At 35.6% G+C, this 22798-nt stretch overlaps 1 protein-coding gene across 3 annotated transcripts in view; it reads right to left on the bottom strand.

Annotated features, from left to right (window-relative positions):
- Window positions 1-22798, bottom strand: part of MAPK10 (mitogen-activated protein kinase 10) — a 248796-nt gene that overhangs the window by 67129 nt on the left and 158869 nt on the right. For 2 of the 3 annotated variants that reach the window (XM_087826697.1, XM_087826692.1), the window contains exons 5-8: window positions 6839-6968; window positions 2904-2962; window positions 1944-2082; window positions 1064-1229 (exon numbers count right to left, since the gene is read on the bottom strand). In XM_087826697.1, the coding sequence (XP_087682823.1) occupies window positions 1064-1229; window positions 1944-2082; window positions 2904-2962; window positions 6839-6968 (494 nt within the window). Of the gene's footprint in view, window positions 1-1063; window positions 1230-1943; window positions 2083-2903; window positions 2963-6838; window positions 6969-22798 lie in introns of those variants that run through there. The other variant, XM_016213071.2, reaches the window with a different exon arrangement.

The raw sequence follows: 22798 nt of genomic DNA, 5'->3' as shown, positions 1-22798 counted from the left end.
TTGGCTTTCTCCTAATCTGGAAGTACATAAAATTTTTTTAAACTTTGGTGGCCAGAATATTTTCATAAAAGTACATATCCTGTAGCGCCTGCACATAAAAATACGATGATAATTATTTTTATAGAAGTTATAAAAATAGACTGCTAGGACTAAATAGAATAGAGTATAAAATAAGTATGAAAGGTATTGAATACATATAAAAAATACTAATTTAAAACAATTTTAATTCCTAAACAGTTAGATACGTTATTTTTAACATGATATATTATTTGTTAGAGATTCTTTTCAAAATAATATATTCTGATACTTTCTGATTGATACTTATAAATTCTTCATTTCAATCAATCAAATCACATTGGAATACATTTTGAAGAGTCTTTCTATCTTTTCTTTTAAAGTATTCATGTATACTAGGTTTCCTTTGTGTAAGCAGTAGTATAAAATATTTTTCTCTATGGAGTTTGAAATTTATAAAAATTTACTAGGCAATTGCTACCCTAAACAATGCATATAGAGCAGCTTAAAGTAATAAAGAAACTCTTATCCAATTTGAACAATCTGGATTATTCTAAATGAGTATTCATTGTACATTTGTGAAGATTCTCACTCCAAGGATTTGTGGTGTATTTTTGTCTGTCTTTTCCTAGAACTAGAGCCCTCTTCCTAATATATGACATAAAGCCAAATGGCCAAATGTAATAGATAGATTTCTTCCTGTTTTCATACTCACTTTGAGGTGAGGTGCAACCCAAATAGCAATTTTTCTCAGTATCTACAGCACATATGTTTGCCTGTTTGGTCACACTCCACTGACATTTCTCTTTAGCTATAACATTTTAGTGCTCTTCTAGCAAAGCTTACTTCTTAGAAATATCCTTCACATTTTTAATGAGTGAGTCTTCCTAGGAGCATTTTTTTTTTAAAGAACCTTTGAATATGAAAGCTGACAGTCCTATTAAAAGAAATATTCATGTACATGAAAGAGAGCATTACTCTTGGCTCTCTTAAATATGTACTCATTTCCTTCACTGTCTCCGTGGCTACGACTCAGAAGCGTCCCTACCGTTCTCCTTGTAGCCCATTCCCAAGATGACCTCAGGGGCTCTGTAATAACGCGTCACCACATAAGGAGTCATCATGAAGCTTGTGCCCGCGGTCCTGGCCAGTCCAAAGTCAAGGATTTTCAATGTACAATCAGACTTGACTACAATGTTACTTGGTTTTAAATCCTAACAACAGGAACAAGAGAAGGAATGAAGAGCCAGCATCGTATGGAACCTGTGATTTCCATCAACTTAATCAACACAATAGTCTTGCAGTAGCACTGATGCCCCCTCCCCTTACTGCAGAGGCCTATATAACGCAAATGATTGTTGCCCCAAAGGAGTTTACAATTGGTTTTCAAATTTTTAAAATAACCTCAGAAACTTTTCTCAAACCCAGAAGATAGCTGTACTATCATTTTTACAATTTAGGCTAATCTTGGAAAGAGTTTTTAGAAAAAAAATATATATATAACTCTTTGTCATCAGTTAGCTTTCTCCTTATGGCAAAATAAACCTTTCAGCTTATATTTCATTTCTAGGCCTGACAGGAGAGCAGATGAGGGCAGCTGTCTTTATTCTGTCAGAAACAAACTGTGTAAATACACTGTCTTATTTCAACTACACATATGACCTCTGCCAATCAAGGGGTTAGAAAAGACGAGGCTTCTGAGAAGCTGACTCTCAATGAGCTGAAACAAAATGTTAAACAAAATCAACTACAGTACTTTGTACAGCTAGTTTTCTTCTACACATAAGAGAGTGTTGTGCTAATTCTAACACTAAAGAAATGAGGAAGGACAGTATATTTAACCAAGCCCCCTACATAAAGAAAATCACCTACAGTTGGCTTCTCTTCTCAAAAACATCTTAATTATATTCTGTAGTAGGTGCTCTTACCCTGTGAATAATTCCAGCAGAGTGAAGGTGCTTGATGCCACACAACATTTGGTATAGAAGGTAAGACATTCGTTCATGGTCTAATTCCATCTGAATCACCTGACACAAGTTGGCATCCATCAGTTCCATTACTAAGTAACTGGAAGGTAAATCCACAGTTTAGTTCCAGATCACCTTTGAAGTCCTTCAAATAAGTCAGAATCCTCTCCTAAATCTGGATGTCTTTCTAACTTCCCATCTCCACATTTGACTGAATTAAGACTATGAAAACTTCTAAGTTTTGCACACATGCTACCCATGGTAACTCTACCACAGGCTGCTAATAGGAGCATTTATTAAATATTAAGTATATGAGTTCCTACCTATATATTTCCTACTTTCATCTTATTCTCATTTTTCCCCGAATTTCCTGAAACTCTTTCCCAAGTATTATGATTACAAATAAGAAAAAAAAATTTCAAAACAGCATCTTCCATTAAATGCGACACATCTGTAGTAAACCAGACAAGGTGCTATGATTTACTTCCTTCCCTCTGCTTAGCATCACTATACTTCTAGGTAGGTTCTTTGTACACAAAATCAAAGGCACTTCAAAAATAAAAATTAAAGATAATTATTACCAGATCTCTCTTTATTAATATTTCTCAAAGTGAATTGACTCATTCTAAATAGTTCACACAATCAACAATAACAAAAAAAACCATATAATAAATAATACTTCTTCCCAACTGAAACAAAAACATGGGACAACAAAGCACAGAGAACCAGAAGTCCAGAAAGAGGCAGAAGCATCTTTCCAAGAAGTGACACCAGAAACAGAACCTGCCTTATCGCTAGATCCCTTTTGTTTGCTGCCAGCTTTTAGGTCTAAAAGGAACTCCATCTACTAGATTTTTGTCAATTTCCCTTGACCTATTAGAGGGCTATGCTCTTCCTTCCTTCACAAGCTTTGTTACTTACACATCTTGGAACTCCTCCAGCGTTTTCTGGGGTGTGAAGACATTTAATAAACTAATAATCTGGAAAAGAGACAGTAGAAGGGACAGAGGAAAGAGTGAAAGAAAAAGGGAGAGAATGAGTTATTTTAAAAGCATATTTAGACTAGCACTTTTTCCAACTCGAAGTCACACTCTAGAGCTATGATGGAAACAGAAAAGTTGGAAAAAATTCTAGAACTGTCTCACAGAACATAGAAAAATGTACTCAGAAAGGACATATGATCTGTCTTTGGGTTAAAATACAATTAAAAAGCTCAAATTCTTAGGCAAAAGGAAGAGTCAGAGAAGATACTCATGATTGTGATATTGCTTTAGAGTGTGGTTCTCCTTGATAGAATACAAGGTCATTAAAGGACAAAGAAGGAAAGCCATGTGAGAAAGTGAGGCAGCAGTGAAACACCCAACAAGGCTTCGCAAGGCCATGGTTTTCCTCCAAGTAAACTGGGGGAAGCTCTGATTCAAGGTGAAGTCTAACTCAAGATAGTTTTGTACTGTTACTTTAGTTTCTTTTGCTTCTATTTCTATTATTTAAACTATTGTTCTAATGGTATATGTGGGGAAGAGTATATCTGAGATGATATCAATGACGAATTTAGTAGAAAATGTAAAAAAGGTATCAACATTCTGCTTCGTAAACTTTTTGTTTCCTGCTTTATTTTATATATTAGATAGTAAAGAATTTTACCTTCTAGTATAAGTTAATTAAAGATAAAGTCTTTGTAATATTTCCAAATAGATTGCATACATAAATAACTCGAAATGTTCTTTCAGCTAAATGTACTGCACTAACGTGCCAATGGGAAATAAAAATAAAAAATATAGATAACAATCTTCTACTCACAAAAAAATTAGATAAGTACAAATTTAAGATCTATACATCTTTAAGATATGAATTAATGAATTTCCATAAACTTCATAAGTGGTACAGAAACATATAAAGTAATAAAAATAAAGCAAAAGTATTTTAAACATCTAAGAAAAGCAATCAATTCTAAGGAATGCGTTTAGGCCTTAAGTGATTTTCATTTGTTGAAGAACTATTAAGAAAAAAATCACAATACCACCCACTATTTTCATATATACGGCAATGGTTAGAACATATCAAAACCCCCAGATCATCTCTACTAAAGCAACCCTGAAGTATGGAATATGCATATAGAAATAAAATTGTTTCAAACCACCTTTAACACTCGTTAGTAAAGTACCTTGTCATTCTGTATGCTCAGTTATAGTCTGTGTTGAAAAATGTCTATGTGGTGTATCTCTCATTGGAACATATTTATAGTGTTTTTCTATACTTTATCAGTCTTGCAACGTAATTCATTTTGATATTTTTTCAAGCAAAAACACCAGACTAGGGATAGGATACACATATATACAACATAATATACACAAACAATCCATGTCACCTATTAATCTAGAAAATAGCATTACAATTTTCAATAAATCAAGATTTATTATTTTGAAAGGTAAATTCCCCACCACTATATATTCTTATTTTCTCTTTTCCTATGCCCTTATAAAAAAAAAAAAAAATCATTCACCCTCTTTGATTTCCTTTTGAGGATTTCTCCTCTATTCTTTCTTTGCTCCCTTATGAATTCTAATTCTTACTAACAAGCAATTCAAAATGTTGTCTTTAGAAACAGATCATCACAGGTATTTCTATGTTAGCTGAACAGTGTCCAGGCAGGAATCTGATTCAGTTCCTCTATTCCAGCATCTTAAAGTGTGCAGATGTGAATCAGTGTTTGTCATGGCCCCCAAGTCAGACCAGCTACCACTTCCTAGAATTAAGTATTTATCTTCTAAATGGATGTTCTTCTCTGTCATTACATTTTTATTTGGGATTACTTCACTGTTTCATTTTACTTTCCACAGCATTAACAGAGTTCTGCATTCTGACTGTTTTTACTTAATATTACAAGTAATAAAGTGAAATTTACACTTGGTTGTAAGTGAACTTCCTGTCTGTTAATAAGTTCGAGAAATTTATTTTCATAAACTTATATACATACATGCATACAAAAAAGGTGGTAGCACGTAGGATGCCACTTATGAATTATCATTTCAATTTGGAACTTCTTTTTAGGTATCAGAAATGTGAACCTCCATATTCCGCATAAATGTGAACCTTCCCATCAAGAATGGGGAGTATGATTCCCTCAAGTTCCTAAGTGAGTGGGAATTTCTTTATAATGTATTTATTGCATATAAAGGCTGGAAGATTAGGAAAATATAAATATATGAAAACACAAACTGTCAAACTTTTCCATACAGTTGCTTCATTGCTAGTATCCATCCATTTTCCATTGCCCACTGTATTTCTCATTCTCTTTGCTACCATCAAAATAGACTGCATAAGTCATGTGGTTTTTCTTGCTCTTGCCTTTATTTAACATACTGAAAGAACAAATTGCTTTGGTAGAATGACTTTTCTTAGGAATTATCGTTTCCATCGTTTCTTTGTTCCTTTCTGGAAGCTTGGAAGTACCATGTTCCTTGCATAGCCAAATTAAAGATGAGTACACACTTCATAAAATTTCCTTTTCTTAGTGAGGCATTTCCTGCACAACCTATTTAAAAGAGTAACTCTACCCCACACTGACTGGAATTTTTTTATCTTTCTTCTTTGCATTGTTTCACTTAATAGCACTTTATCACCATGTGACATTCCCTACTTTTACCTATCAGTTTTGTAGACTGTCTTTCTCCATCATTAGAACATGAGCTCCACATGGGCAGGACTCTATTTTCTTCTCTGCTCTATTTTTAGTATCTAGATCTATATCTGGCACATTTTATTCATTCAACAAGTATTTATCAAATGACTGAACTAAAAAGTCATTGGAATAGTGTAATAGAGAAAAAGAGAAACAATGTCATTGGGACTGAATCCACATACTTGTATTTCAAACATCCTTCAACTAAACACTTATACATTTGCTGCTTCTTAGTGACATTGACAGATGTGCCTTATGACAAATTCACTTGTTTATAAACCTACATTGATAATTTCATATATTCTGTGTGACTTTATTACTTAAGAAAAGCTTTGTACGGAGTTATAGCTATTGTTAATACAGTTTTATGATAATAATTCATAACTTAATTTTATTATATATTTATATGTAATAAATTATATGTACAATATTTATTATAATTTCTTAATAATAGTCATTATTAAAATAACGAATTATCTCCCACTTATCCTTACAAAGAACAAAAACCTAGAAAGAATTCTTGAGGCCTTTGCCCGGGATTGAAGGAGCTTGTACTAGGAAGTGAAGAAAGTCCCGTTATGGTTGTACCCCACTGAGTTCCAATGAGAAACGTTCTCGATGCTCCTGTTCTGAAGTGCTTTGCAAATATCTCCCTGCTCGGTTACCGAACCCTGCAAAAAACAAGTTGCCAAAGCACAGCATGTGCACTGAACAGCTGGAGGCCACTGCCAGGCTATAGCTAAAAGAAAAAGGAGATAACAATCTTTGCCTATTAATACTTAAATTGAAATTGTAAAGAAATGTTGCATATTGTTCTGTAGGTTATTTTTGGCTTTTGGTTTTGTTTGTTTTTATTTTGGAAAAGCATGAAGTTGTTTGGCTAATTTGGAGCAAAATAACCAAATGTAGTTAATTTCATAACAGGGAAATATCTATCAAATTCATCTCCTCCATGTCATATGGGTTTTAGATGATTTTTAAGCAGAAACTTACTGTGAGGACAATGAAATTAAATGTAGCATATGTGTAGGATAAACAACATTAAGAGACAAATTGCAAAGTAAAGAAAGCTTTTCCAACTCAAGTTGGAATACTTTCTTCACTTCACTTTCTTCACTTTCTTTCCCCAATCTCACAACCTCCCACTACCAGAGGTTTAAAAATAACAACTCACATTTTTATGGTTCACACACTTCATGAGGACCAGTTCCCGGTAAGCTCTCTTGGCATGCGTTTGGTTCTGAAAGGGTCTGCTGAGCTTCTTAATGGCCACATTTCTGTCAAGGACAGCATCATATGCAGCACTGCAGAGATGCAAGAAGAATCCAGAATTATGAACAAAAGAGCCCTTAGAATACCTGCCTACAGAACTAAAGAATACCTGCCTACAGAACTAAGAATATATATATACATATATACACACACACTATTTTAGAATCCTACTCAGATACCTTCCCCTCAGGTCACAGGTCAACAAGGCTGTGAATAAAGATATGAGTGACCAGTATAAAAACATTCTACAAATATCACATGATCTCACTTATATCTAATAATGGAATCTAATGAACAAAATAAACTGATAAACAAAATAAGTCCAGAGGCATGGATGCATGGAACAGACTGACACATGTCAGAGGGGAGGGGTGTGGGGGGGAGGAAAGAGATTAACCAAAGAACATATGTGCATATATGCATAACCCATGGACACAGATAACAGTGTTGGAAAGCCTGAGGTGGAGTGGGGGCTGGGTGGGGGGGACAAAGAGGGGGAGAACGGGGGACATCTGTAATATTGTCAACAATAAATGAATTTTAAAAACATTCAACTTGCAAGGATATAAATAAAAAAGAAAGAAAAAGAATCATGGCAAGAATATAATATGGAATTGCATCAGTGCGTGGACAGGATAAGAAAGACAAGTGCTCAGCTTTCCCACTAACCGTGTGACTGTGTGGTAGTCATTTCATCTCTCTGGGCTTGAATTTCTCCCCTCGTCTTATGTGATAGTTAGATTTTCTCTAGCTCCATCATTCTTCGGTTATTTTAAGTGGACATTCACTTTTCCCCCATTCAAAGGTACCAGTTGTTAGGATGTGACGTTAATAGCCATGAAAGCACAGGTTGGTTGAAATTCAAAGTTCCCTCATCAACAATAACAAAGCTCAAAATAGGGAATGCAATCAGAGGGGATTTCAGAAGCATCAATAATATTTATTATTTAAATACAAACATGGAAATGAATGCCACTTACGTCTGAAGCTTTCAGACTATTAAGAATGGTCATTTACCATGCTTTGGAAAAGCAATCAATACATGCTACTGTTTCTCCCATACTCAAAATACATGAGTCTGGGATCAAATGAGGAAGTTTATCTCTTCTTGCTGTTACACCTAATGACCTACCCACAAAATGCTTTTTCCCATCCCTGCGACTCAAAGTTGTGCTTGAGTTGCCAGGAAGGACTGTCTTAGTTTCCAGGAATGACACAGTAACTGATGTCCCCTACAATTAATTTTGAATTGGAAATGACACTAACCATTTAGGGGGGTAATGCCACTAAACTGAAAGACAAACAAAAAGAATTACTGTGTTATAAGATAATGATACACACAGGATAAGGCTGGACAAAGTCTTAGAGTTCCTCTGACCCATGCCCCCATTTAATATTTATTCCTCTCCAAAATACCTCCATCAAAGTCTGACCAGCCTCGGCTTGAGCATCTCCAAACACACGAGCCCCTTTAACATTACGGCATCTCCTTCAGTTCGTTGGACAGCTCTGAGAGTTAGAAATGTCGTCGTTCTAACAAGCAGAGTCGCCTTTCTGGGGAATGTATTGATTACTGTCAGCCCTGCCTTCCAGGGCAACTGAAAATAAAGCATTTCCCTTTCATTATGATAGACCCACAATGTTTGAAGTCCGTTAAAAGACTGAGCACAATGCCTGACCTATAAGCACTCAATAATGCTTAGGTTTCTTATTTTCCCCCTAAGTCTTTTCTTTCTTAAGCTAAATATCACCAGTGTCCTACCACCATTTGTAAGGATGTGACCATCACTATCTGGTCAGTTTCCTGTAAATATATTCCGGCTTCTGGATATCTTCTGAAAACGTGAACCCTGCACTAAATAAACTTTGTTACTCTAGGCATGGAGTGTCGGTGAAGGTTAGGGTCAGGCTATCGACTCCTTCGTTCATTCACTCGCCCATTCATTCTGTTGACACAGTTACTCACAGGTAAGGCTATCCTGGCTTCACACACTATTGACTCGCAGTGAACGCACGTGAAATAAAAATGCTGTCTTTTAAAATTTTTGTGCTGCTATTAAACTCTGTATGTCAGCACTGGTTCTTCTGTTCTCATTTGCTCTTGTTAACTTAATGGCTACACAGGTAAAGGAGTCAGAGGGGCCTGCAATTTATAGGCGCTGCACAAGGACAACCATGGATTTGGGAATACAGAAATTATAATTTCTAAAGTAAAGAAATTGTACCAGCAGTAACTGATCAAACAGTCATCTTAAAGAGAAAACATTAAATTTTCATCCAAAACAACTTAGTTGAAATCATTAAAATATCTAAAGAAAGAATAGCAATCAGTCATAAAAGTGTATGAAAAGGATTGAGAAAGGCAAATTCTGACATTGCCTGGCCAAATAAGAAAGTGCCTCCCGGACAGGTCCAGGGGTCCTGTCAGCCAGCAGATGTTTACACGGCTGCCGTGACTGTCAGACACCGCAGTCCTTAGCATTCTGATCAGGTCCCCTCTGGCCGATTCTGTCCTCTGCTATCACATTCTGCTCATCAGGCTCGCTTTCAGATGTTGCAGGCAAGAACAGGATCTATATTTGGTCAGTTTTGACTTAAATTTCTCAAAACTTAGGAAAGGAAACTGGCATCTGCTTTTATATGTGAGTCTTTGGTAAAGCTTGTCAATGGGAATTTGAGTCCCTGAGACACTAACCAGATCCTGCAAGAGAGTGGACCAGCCCTACACTTTATGGGATAACCGAGAAAATGCCATTCCCGGGCTTTCTTGGCAAGTACAACACTGGCCAGTTTCTCTTAGAGATGTCGTGGCCCTCTCCCTCCCTGATACCTCTTCCTTAAAGTGGTTTCAGGTATGAATTTCAGCACTGCTGCTTACCTGATACGAAGCTATGGGCAACCCATGTGTACATTCTGGCATCAGTTTCCCCATATTTATAATGGAGGTAATAACAATTTAATGTATCTATAGTGCCTGACCCAGAATGAGCCCTCAATAAATAATAAATATTGCTAGTTTTAAAAGTCAATCCCTTGCTGGAGTCATTGTGTAATGCAGGGCAAGATCAAGTATACATTCCTACAGCACATGTTATAATTGGGCATTTATCTACTAATCAGCATTTCTTAATCTATTAATTACAAATCCATTTAACTATACCACTATCTTGACCACAAGTTTGCTCCATGATATAAAAGTTTGGGGCAAAAGTCTTGTTAAAATCTAGATACATTATAGCCGTGCAGTTCTATCACTTACCACTTTAATAAACTATCCAGTATGATGTGTTTTTAAGGAACCCCCTATTCCCAGTGATCATTGCATCCTTTCTTAAAGGCTCACAGGGTATCCTTTCTAACCAATAGTAGAACCAATGTCAAGTTCAAAAGGTGTCTCATCATTTTTTTTCCTCCCTCTGAAAAACTAAAAATGTTGCCTGTCTAGAGTTGTGTGGAATGCTGTGGTTGGGCTCACTGAACTTCCATCTGACCCCCTGGTATGGAAGAGACTTAAGAGTTAAATATACAATTCCCAGATGCTTTTACAGCTAGTGCTCTGGATTCCAATAAGGTCCTGCCGTGCTGATGCAACTGTAAGAGATCCCTAAGGAAAAGTGAGAGTGGTCGTCTTCTAACGTTGCTTGGTTGGCAGGTAAGGTCTCATGGAGATGTGGGATTTTCTTCTGAAGCAATGAGTCCTGGGTGAGAGGAGTGGAGACACAGGCTGCAGTGGCCTCCAGGGCCCAGTGCAGTCACCAGCATGAGGGACTAGTGACAGCAGTGACGAGTGCACAGTTCCAGCTCCGCCATTCCCGAATCTCAGCTGTAATCATGTGCTCTAGAAGCTCGATGGCCTCGGAGGCGGCAGCTTCCCTGGTGACTCAGCTCTGCGTGTCTCGGCATCATTCCTGGAAGCCCAGGCTAAGAGCTCACCTCTCCAGGCCTTCCAGTGATTTTGCAAGCACCCGATTTACCGTATTAAATCTCTGCCTACTACAGATGTTTCTGTCTCTTGCCATGAACCCTGGCTGACACCACAATCTTTCCCATTTTCTGTAATTCCTGAGTGATTACTGGCAGCAGTTTAGCAAATACATCTGCAGGTTGGCACATCGGTGCTGTACAGTAAGAAATTAATGTCTGACAGTTTTTGTTCGTCTTGAGTCATCTTGTTTAAGAGTCTTAGTCCACAGAATCTTACTTTTTTCTTTCAGTAGTTTCTCATTCTTTTATCTTCATGCAGGTAAAAAAAAATTCCAGCTATTTTGCTGAAAAAATTCCAGCAATTTTTTGATCTATAGTACTAAGTCAGCTTCACTTCTACCAGGTTTATTCATAAAAGTAAGATACAGCCTTCTGTTAGTATGCTCTTGCCACTTCATACAGCTTTATGATGATATAAAGCTATTTATCTCCTTAAATATATTTATATAAATACACACACCTGTACACGCACCCCTGCAGAGAAGTCTTATTCTCAACATATTTATCAGTTTTTTCTTCTGATAATTGCAGACAACCTCTTGTACAAATATATGTCTTCCTAAATCATAATCATTTGATAATTTTTTCCCCTTACCTTTCACATTTAAAATATTCTTGATCATATCATCACGTTTGTGAGAGAGAAAAAGATACAAAATCTCTAGGCACCCTGAGAAGAACTTTATCTCTTAAAAAAATAGTTTCATTGGAGCACCTGAAACATCGTAAGCCACAGCACAGCAAGCCGAATTCTGTCCTGGGATATGCCCTGCGCCCTTCATTGCTCTTTTCCCGTATGCCCACATTCTAACTTCGACCTTTTGCAAAGGCCTGGACCTCAGCTGAAAACTATCCAAAAATCTGCACCCATTGCCCTCAAATATCTCATTTTCATGCCCAAACATTACAATCCCTAGAAATAATATTGAGATACTGATTCCACCATAGACAACCACGTTGGCGAACCTGGGAAACCCACCTCTGCCTTCTGCTTTCGGGATTCCTTCTCCTCCTGCCTGGCCCCGTCCTGTGACTCAGGTTTCAGCCAAATGTCCTTTTCAGGAGAGGCCCTCCATACTCACCCCATCAAAACTCAAGAGTTTTTTTATTGGTTATCTCTGTCTTTGAATAGCTTGGCTGCATCAGCTTGGTTATATTTTATTAGGGATGCTTTTGATGACAAGTAATAGAACTCTTACTAATAGTGACTTAAGTAATAAAGATGTTAATTATATAACAAAGTGTAGAAGTGGGTATATCCAGGTTTCAGCGATACATTATAATTTTTGTGGGCCTTAAGCACTTTCGGCTTCTGATTTTCTGCAAATTTGTTCTCAGAATATTGAAAAAATAAAGGCAATTATAGAACTACACTAAGTGCATCAAAGGGAAGTGCAGGTGCTGTGATGCACTGCTACGATTCCCCTTCAGGAATACAGGACTTATTGTCCAGCTGCTGGGAGTGCTGCTGGCAGACAACCCCTCAGCTCTTAGCCTCCTTTAGGTACAACCTCTGCCATCTTTGTAGGCAACCTGCATTCGGTGACTGTTGAACATGAAATTATTAAAGCCTGGCCACCTCACCCCAGCTCAGGACAGCTGTTCAGGCTCCTTCCATCTTTGGAACTCCCAGGAGGGTCAGCTAGGGCTTTTATTGAGATTGCATCAAAGCTAAGTTTCTGTGTCTTCTTTCTCTTCCTTCCATTTTATAGGAATTAACCCCAAGAGCATTTCCTAATAAATCTCCCACATGCAATCACTATCTCAAAATGTATTTTCTGGGGAATACAACATTTGACAAGCAGTAATTCATGGTCAAATACAGCAATAATCCAAGGAGTTGACCTGGATCTTTCTCTAAGCAAAAGGCAGGGTCCAACTGTGGATGAAGGTAGCAAAACTCAGAGCTCAACATCAAGAAGCATCATTTCACCTATGTAACAAACTAACTTAAGTGATCAAACCCAGTGACACAGATTCTGATTAAAACCACTTTGCACTTGATGGACAACACAGATGAAGCAAGGCAGCATGTGGGACTCCGAAGGCAAGCTCTCAAAACAGCAGCTCTTCCAAACACTAGAAAAAGAACTACTAATATTTTATAGCTCTTTAGAAAACTAGTGACAGGGGAGATCACACAAAGACTTACTACCTTAAATGAAGACTATGGAATAGTGCTAAATAATCTCATCACTGTAGAAATTAGAGCAGGAATCAAAATTAATATCCAGAAATAAGGTGCATGTTTCTACACCAGCTACAAACTATCATAGAGAAAAATTAAGACAACAATCCCAGCCTGGCTGGTGTGGCTCAGTGGACTGAGCATTGTCCCATGCACCAAGAAGAGATCACCAGTTCGATTCCTGGTTGGGACACATGCCCGGGTTGCGAGCTCAGTCCCTGGTGGAGGACATGCAGGAGACAGCCGATCCATGTTTCCCTCATCAATGTTTCTATCTCTCTCTCCCTCTCCCTTTCTCTCTCTCAAAAAAAAAAAAAAAATCAATTTAAAAAGTTTTTTAAAGAGGAAAGAAAACAATCCTATTTACAATTGCATCAAAAAATAAATTTAACCAAGCAGGTGAAAGACCTATCCTCTGAAAACTATAAGACAGTGGTGAAAAAATTGAAGAAAATACAAATAAATGCTCATGGTTGGGAATAATTGATATCATTAAAATGTCCATACTACCCAAAGCAATCTACAGATTCAACATAATCGCTATCATAATACCAATGGCATTTTTCACAGAACTAGAACAAATATACCTAAAATATACATGGAACCACAAGTGATCCCAAATAGCCACAGAAATCTTGAGAAAGAAGAACAAAGTTGGATGTATCATACTACCTGATATCTAACTATACTACAAGCCTATAGTAATCAAAAAGGCATGGTACTGGCATAAAGACACACACTACATCAATGGAACAGAATAAATCCACACCTATATGATCAATTAATCTACAGCAAATGGGAGAGAATATACAATGCAGTAAAGACTGTCTCTTCAAAAAATAGTGTTGGCAAAACTGGACACATACATACACAAAATGAAACTAGGCAATTTTCTTATACCATGTACAAAAATAAAGTAAAAATGTATTAAAGGCTTAAATGTAGCCCTGGCTGGTTTGACTCAGTGGTTAGAACGTCTGCCTGTAGGCTGAAGGGTTTGATTCTGGCCAAGGGAATATACTTCAGTTGCTTGATCCCCGGGCCCGATTGGGGTGTGTGTGGGAGGCAACCAATCGATGTGTCTCTCTCACATCAATGTTTCTCTCTCTCTCTTTCCCTTCTACTCTCTCTGAAAAGCATTGGAAAAAATATCCTTGGGTGAGGATTTAAAAAAAAAAAAAAAGACAAATATAGGACCCCAAACTATAAAAATCCTGGAAGAAAACATAGGCAGCAACCTCTTTGACATGCCTCTGGGTAATATTTGTTGGATATGTCTCCTCAAGCAAGGGAAACAAAATGAAAAAAAAAATAAACAAATGGAACTACACCAAAGGAAATCATCAACAAAACTAAAAGCAACCTATTGGATGGGAGAAGTTATTCATCATTTATATATCTGATAAGGGGTTACTATCCAAAATATATAAGAAACTCATACAAATTCACACCAAAAAGAAATATGATTAAAAAATGGACAGAGGACCTAAATAAACATTTCTTCAAAGAGGACATACAGATGGCCAATAGACATATGAAAAATGCTCAACATCCCTAATCATCAGGGAAATGCAAATTAAAACCACAATGAGCTATCACCTCACACCTGTCAGAATGGTTACCATCAATAAATCAACAACCAGTGTTGACAAGAATGTAAAGGGAACCCTCATGCACTGTTGGTGGGATTGCAAACTGGTGCAGCCAACTATGGAAAACAGTATGAGGTTCCTCAAGATATTAAAAATAGAACTGCCATATGTTCCAGCAATTCCACTTCTGAGTATATATCTGAAGAAATCAAAACATAAATTTGAAAAAATATATGCATCCCTAAGTTCACTGCAGCATTATTTACATAAGCCAACATATGGAAGCAACTTAAGTGTCTACTGATTGATAATTGGATAAAGAAGTGGTACATATACAGTGTGTCCCCAAAAAATGTATACACACTTTAAAAGCTTATAGCTCAATTTTGAAAATGGAATATATTTTAATAAATACTCTTTATAATTATTCAAAGTGTGTGTATACATTTTTGGGACACCCTATAATACAATGGAATATTACTTGGCCATAAAAAAGAACAAAACCTTGCCATTTAGGACATGGGTGGACCTAGAGGGTATTATGCTAAGTGAAATAAGTCAGTCAGAGAAAGACATATACCATATGATTTCACTTATATGTGCAATATAAATAATAATATAAACAAACAAAACAGAAGCGAATTCATAGATACAAAGAACAAATTGATGACAGCCAGATACAACTGGTGTTGGGGAGCTGGGTGAAAAATGTAAAAGAATTAAGAAGTACAAATATAAAAAAATATAAAATAATTGTGGGGATGTAAAGTACAACATAAGGAATATGGTCAATAATATTATAATTACTATGTACAGTGTCACGTAGATACTAGACTTATCAGGATTATCACATTGTAAGTTAAATATTTAATCACTATGTTGTACACCTAAAACTCTTATTATATGACAACTGTAATTGAAAAATATAAAAATTGTGTATATAGAGAAAGAACGAAAGAGGAAGAAAGAAATTAAATGAATATAAAGAAAATTGCTGCCATAAGCACAAGGAAAACATATTTTTAGAAATCAAGATGATGGTATTAGAGGAAAAATTGAAGGCTCCCCAGGAGGAATTGCTCCATCTCAGTAAAATGCAGTGATAGGGTGCATTCAGGTGCTGCCTCTCTTGTTCTTCTTTTATCTTTGTGACAAGTAGTCTCATGTCTGCCTTCCTGCTCTTAATGACCATTCATGTATGATTTAACCTACAAAATCCACAAAACTTCCAGGCTGCCATTTGATAGGTTAAGTTGGAAACTACAGTCTGGCTTGATATGAATATGTGAGGGCACAGAGGCTGGTCAATCTACTAAAAAGCATATAGGAGGCATATAGAGGGTAGTCAGAATTCCCATGCTAGAGTTTGTCATTTATTTTTGCCATTTATTGTGCAGCATAAATCTATAATTATTTACTTTTTAAGTGTTTTTTTTAAAGCTTTTTAATTTCACAATAAAACCTTCTTGACAAAAATAAATAAAATTGAAACTGCATATTTAATAAAAATACTATATACTGAATTTCCATTTCTCATGTTTTCTTGGGCACAAACAATTGAAAACAAGAAAATAATTATCCTAAAGGAACATCAGTGTTTATTTGAAGTTAGTAGTTACTTGAAGGAGATCATGCCTCCTTAAAGATTTAACATACGCATCTGCAAAAGGTGCATTTACAGATCACTCTTCAACCATGAATTTCACTTAGATCAAATGACTATTCTTCTAAACTAATTTTGGCTCATTTTCAATTCAAAGTTTTTGTGGGTTTTCTTAGATATGTACAAACAGTTTTAAGCAATCAATGCTAATGTTTCACCTTTAATAACAGAAAAATTTTATAACCTTTTAAATCATGCCTACTTTATATCATTTTATCAAATGCTTCATATGTAAGATTAGTACATTTTAATAATAGTTTGATTTTCTATCCAATTCAATGACTCAAAGTAAAACTCATGGAAGTTCATTTTATCGAAGGTGAAAAATCTGACAATAGTGTGAAAATTATTAAAACTTTAGTTTAAAATGTCAACACTGAAGACATATTACTTATGTTTTTAGTGATAACATGAATATAAATTTTTTGAAAAATATCATCATGTTAAGAACAATGTTCTTACCAAATGGAGAAATCTATAAAGTGGAAATAGACTTTGAATTGGTTGTGATGTAAATATAATTCACATTAGTCTAAATAAATTGCAATTTTCTACAAATCAAAATAGAATTTGTAGGTACCAAGATTTGGTTAGAATAACTTTATTACAAAATTTTGGAGACAAAGCTGATTTTGAAATAAAAACAATAATAAAGATGCTTCGACCTAGAGGATATTATGCTCAGTGAAATAAGTCAGTTAGAGAAATACAAATACCATGTGACTAAACTTATATGTGGATCTAAATAAGAAAATAAATGAGCAAACAAAATTGAAAACAAATTCATAAACACAGAGACAGGACTGGTGATTGCCGTAGGAGAGGGAGTTAGGGGGACTGGGTGAAAAAGGTGAAGGGATTAAGAAGTATTGATTGGTAATTACAAAATAGTCATGGGGATGTAAATTACAGCACAGGGAATATAGTCAATAATATTGTGATAACTGTGTATGGTGCCAGGTGTGTACTGGAATATCAGCGGGAACACTTTGTAAAGTATATGATAGTCTAACCACTATGCTGTACACCTGAAAGCAATACAAAATAATACTGAAGGTAAACTGTAATTGAAAAATTAAAAATAAATTAAAAAATAAAAATACATAAAACAATTTTTAAAAATAAAGATGTTTCAGGAAGATTACCTTTTTTTTTTTTTTTTGGCATCCTTCATAAGTCTGATTGAATAACAATTTTTGTAAATAAGTCCTAACTTTTAGATGCTTTTTTTCCCACAAAAATCACTTGAAAGTCTTTAATCATAGTATTCAGTAAATGGAGCACCCCAATATTTCAGCTCTTGAAACTTCTAGGGAATAGCTATTATTATAAGCAAAACTTGCATTAAAAGCACATAAAATATGCTGAGAGGAAAGGAAGCATGAAAAGACCTGCACAAATCAAATCAAATACTGAGTTCTCCAAGGACAAGATTTACTTTTTAAATTCCATAAATATGACTTAGAATATAATTTGTGAGAATAATTTTTGGATAGAGTTCCTAATTTTAGGATATATTTATATTCTCTATAGGATTTGGTAGAGTTCCTAATTTCAGAATATTTATACTCTTTACTGCATCAGGATATGACTTAAAGGCTTATAATTTTTTCAAGATCTAAATTTGTCAAACCATTAAAAAAGATTATAAATATAGGAAACCTATCTGACAAGTTCTGTCTTATAATATTTATTATAATATTGGGCCAGAAGTTGGGCCAAAACACTTATATGTTGTAATACAAAAATAAATTAGAATGGAGAATATATTTGTTCTTACCAGACATCTAAGTCCCTTTGGAGACTATTTTTTTAAATGTTTTTATTGATTTGAGAGAGAGAGGAAGGAAGAGGGATAGAAAGATAGAAACATTGATGAGAGGGAACATCAATCAGCTGCCTCCTTCATGCCCCCTACTTGGAATCAAACCCACAACCTGGGCATGTGCCCTGATTGGAAATTGGGAATCGAACTGGTGATCTCTCCGTGCATGGGTCTACACTCAACTACTGAGCAATACCAGCAGGGCTGGAAATATTTTTTACATAAAAATATTAGGATCTATATTAAAGATGTCACCATTTCAAATTTAGTAACTTTAACATGCAATTTTGAAGATTTCCAGAAATTATAACAAGTTTAAAATAATAAAATCATATTTAAAAAAATGAGTTCTTCAGAAAATACCAGTGAAGCTCTATTACAGACAAGATAGGCTAGAAAGTTTCAGTTGATTAAAATACATGAGAATATATCAAGAATAATTATTGTTCTCATGTTACATTTTTAATATTTAGGCAATGAATATATGTGCATTTCATTTGCATTTTTAAGAATAAGTTAATCAAATTTCAATAGCACTATTTTTACATCCACCAATGTATTTTACTGTGCCCTTTCATTGTAAAATTTTCCCAAATTAGAGATAAATTACATGGGCCCCTGCTGTCCACGGCCACTGGGCTTCTGGATGAAAGGCTTTTGCATGTTGTCTCTACAAGATGGAAGAGGGGGAAGCAAGGGACTGGTGTTTCAAGGTTATTGCTACATCCCAGCCTTTGGTCCTTTCCTGGCAATAAATTTAAAGTGTGATTTATGTTCAATATTTTTAATTTTATTTTTCAATAACAGGTTATATTCAGTATAATTCTACACTAGTCTCAGGTGTACAGCACAGTGGTTAGACAATCGTATAATTTACAAAGTGATCCCCCGGTATCTCAAGTACCCATCTGGCACCACACTTAATTAAATACTTTTATTTTAACGAAGTCTTTCTTATAAATCTACATGGCAACTCAGGCGAGTGTTAGAACCCTGATGATGTCAGTCAGCTATGGAGGGGAAGTTTATTGAGCACACTGTCTTCATTTGTGCAAGTAACTACTCTGAAACAGTGACTCAGACTGGCCTTGTAGTAAGGAGGTGCTATGTCTAAAATGAACAAACTAAAGACAGTGAGATGCTCCTTTGGCTCCCAGGTTGGTACTATGTCCTGACACTTGCAAATTGATGCGGTCCATTAAGTGACTCACATGAATCACAAATGGTCCCTACACACAGGATATGCAGTTATGACAGGGACAAGTTCCACTGCCCAGCCCATGTGCCTACTCTCTCCTGCTCCAAAGCTGCGCCAGCACAGGGTTCCGGCTTTAAGATTGTCCTCCGCCAGCCCAACAACTGTCGTCGTGCTGCTAACTACGAGTGACCCCAAACATCTCCCAACATGTGCATCTAAAAATGTGTATCAGCAATTGTTTATGCCCCCTGGGCTTCTTTCCGTCATGACTACTCTGTCCCTCTTTGTGTGTTATTTATCTTTATTTACTTCCCCTATGCTGATATTTATGAAATGGAACTCTCTCTGCAACAATTTATATTTGTACCATCATTCTGGTATACTTACATATTGCCTTTTATTGCTTTTTTTTTTTCCCTATCTTCAAAGTTGTGCTCCTTAATGGCCAAAATCCTGAAGGATTTGGCTCTGTATCTCCTATATGTTTGTTAAATGAAATTACATTGCTATTTGCTATTGCTAAATGTTTATTTCCAGAGCTTTAAATGTTAGGAAGAGGGCATTATAAAAGCTAAAGGAGATAAAAGTTTAATTTAAGCAGCCATTTTAAAATAATACTGTGTTACACAGATGCCAAGATACTTTCTCTGGTTAAAATGTCTTTCTCAAAGCTCCTGACTCAGGTACACAACTGTCTACTGAACACCTCTAATTTGATGACTCAGAAATACCTGAAAATTAATAGGCCCCAAACTGAACAAATCTTTGACTTCTCTCTTAACCTTAAATTGCCCTCCTCCAATCTTTCCCTTAAACACCCATTTGTTCAAGTGCAGAAGTCATCTCAGTTTTACTCTTCTCATCTCCTCCCCTTATCCAGCCATGAAGATGGCCCATATTTACCTTTGATGTATATTTTCAATCCACTAAACTCTATTTCCATTACCATGTTGCCACATGTACAACAGGCTGCCCCTTAAATGGTCTCCTTGCATTAATTCTTGCTTCTTTCTGATCTATAACTCACCATCCTCAGTCTCATTATATCTAAATTGGGCTCTCCCTGCCATATTATTTTGTGTATGAGAATCCAAAGTCTTGATTATAGTAGCATTAATGAAATAACATGAAATTCCGTAAAGTTGATATGAAGATTAGGTTAGCTTGACCTAAAAAGAATCTTGTACCACTGTTTGATTGTAAGTCTCATGAGGACAGGAATCACATGAGTCTTGATTACCATTTTTTCCCCAGTTTTATTGAGATATAATTGACATAAAACACTGTATTAAAGTGTATGGCATAACTATTTAATATATGTATATATTGCAAAATGATGACCACAGGTATAGTTAATATGCATCACTCACAGTTACAAATTTTTTTTTAATGATGAGAACTTTTAAGATCTACTCTCTTAGGAACTTTCAAGTGTACAGTATTGTTAATTATAGTCACCAAACTGTTCATTACATCCCCAAATCTTACTTATTTGTAAATGGAACTTTGGACCTTTGACCACCTTTGTCCATTGCATCCCCTGCTCCCCTGACCCTCATCTCTGGCAACCACCAATCTGTTCTCTGTACCTAGGAGTTCAGTTATTTTCGATTCCACATGAAAATCATATAGTATTTGTCTTCCTCTGTTTGACTTCACTTATCAGGATGCTCTCAAGGTCCATTCATGTTGCTAATGGCAGGATGTCCTTCTTTTTTATGGCTGAATATTATTCTATTGTGTATGCCACATTGTCTTTACCAGTTCAGCCATCGATGAACACTTAGCATGTTTCCATGTCTTGGCTATTGTAAGGAAATATGCTGTAGGAAGAGTCTTCTGCACCTTGGGATCAAGAGAATAGCTCAGTGTCTGGCATAGAGTTGGCCCTACATAAGTACTTGTTAAACAAGGAAATTAATTGATGATTGGAGTACTCCTAATGGTAGAGCAGAGTGAATATATAGGTCTCAGAATTTTACAAACATGAGTCAAATATTTTTAAAGTATTTAAGTCTTTTGCTTCATCTTTAAATTCACATAAAATCTGTATTTTTAATTCCATATATATCCACTTTTGTTCTGATATAAACATTTCAGACTTCACATAAAATTTGAGTTCCAGGAAGACCTGCTATGTTTATCATGGGGCATGAGTACTCCTGGCGCAATGCACTTGCACCCCTCCCTGCCCAGCCCCCACCCCGAAGCACAAAGACTCCAGTTTGAAAATGTACTGGGGGCTTTTTTAACCAAAATTTTATCTAAATTTTTATATAACAATAATGTGCTGTATTTTCTTTCTCCAGTAAATATTTTCCTAATATCAAATCATTGACCAGATTCGCTTCAGCAAAGATCAACTAGATTCATCCTCACTATTAAAATTTGAAGCCTAGGTAAATCCAAATGGGAAAAGTTGATCTAATTGTTGACACTAGGTCAAAAGAAAACCATGCATTAGTCATTTTCATTTTATTATGGTGTTATTCAAGTAATCCTAGAAACCAAGATTGGGTTTCTTCCATGGGCTGCCATTAATTTAGGCTGGAAAAACCCTGGGTTTCTAAGTTTTATGCATGCAATGATCCTATAAGATAGGCACTCTTATTATGCCCATTGTTAGGTGGAAAAAAAAAAAGCTTAATAACAACCAGCACTTATTAGTTCTAAGCAATTTTTCTCCCACTCATTTGCTTCTACAATTCTTAATATTTTATACTCACTCAATCCTCACTAAAACCACATGAAACAAGTATTATTATAATCTTGTTATAATTATTTTTAGTATTCTTGCAAATTTTCCACAAGTTTGAAACTATTTTGAAATAAAAAGTAAAATATTTTTGTTATAAATACATATGAGTCCAACTCACATTGAAAAATTAAGATGTAACTGATATCATATGACTGCGACACTGTGAAATCTCTTAATTTTCCTGGAACTTATTAGAATTGTCTACATTTTCTTTATCCCTGTTATGAAAGCAAAAAATACACATATTTGCAAGCCACTGCACTAAGATGGCAGCCTTTCTGATTCTAATCTTACAGTTAATTCATTCTTTCATTCATTTATACATTCGATCAACAAATAGTTAAGTAATATTTATTTAGATAATTGGGAGAGTGATAGTAGAAAAATAACTTCATAATAATAGTCATGATTTCCCTTTATTTTCTGGACAAATAGTAGCATTAACTTGCTGTATTTTTATAGAAATTTGGTGAACAAGAGCTAAGGAAACTGAGGCACAGAATAAACAACTCACGAAACAATCTGTACACGAAGGCTCTGGGGGTCAAATTCTCTCCTAAGCTTTACTCTTTATGTTTATAAAAGAAACAAAATCTAGCTTCCAGAAAACACTAAACATCAAAACCATAGAAAAAGCATGAAATTGTTTTTGAT

The sequence above is a fragment of the Miniopterus natalensis genome, chromosome 1 (genome assembly GCF_054644295.1).
Source record: "Miniopterus natalensis isolate mMinNat1 chromosome 1, mMinNat1.hap1, whole genome shotgun sequence".
NCBI classification, from domain to species: domain Eukaryota; kingdom Metazoa; phylum Chordata; class Mammalia; order Chiroptera; family Miniopteridae; genus Miniopterus; species Miniopterus natalensis.
The sequence above is the reverse complement of the archived record's forward strand: the minus strand, read 5'-3'. Positions and strand labels throughout refer to the sequence as shown.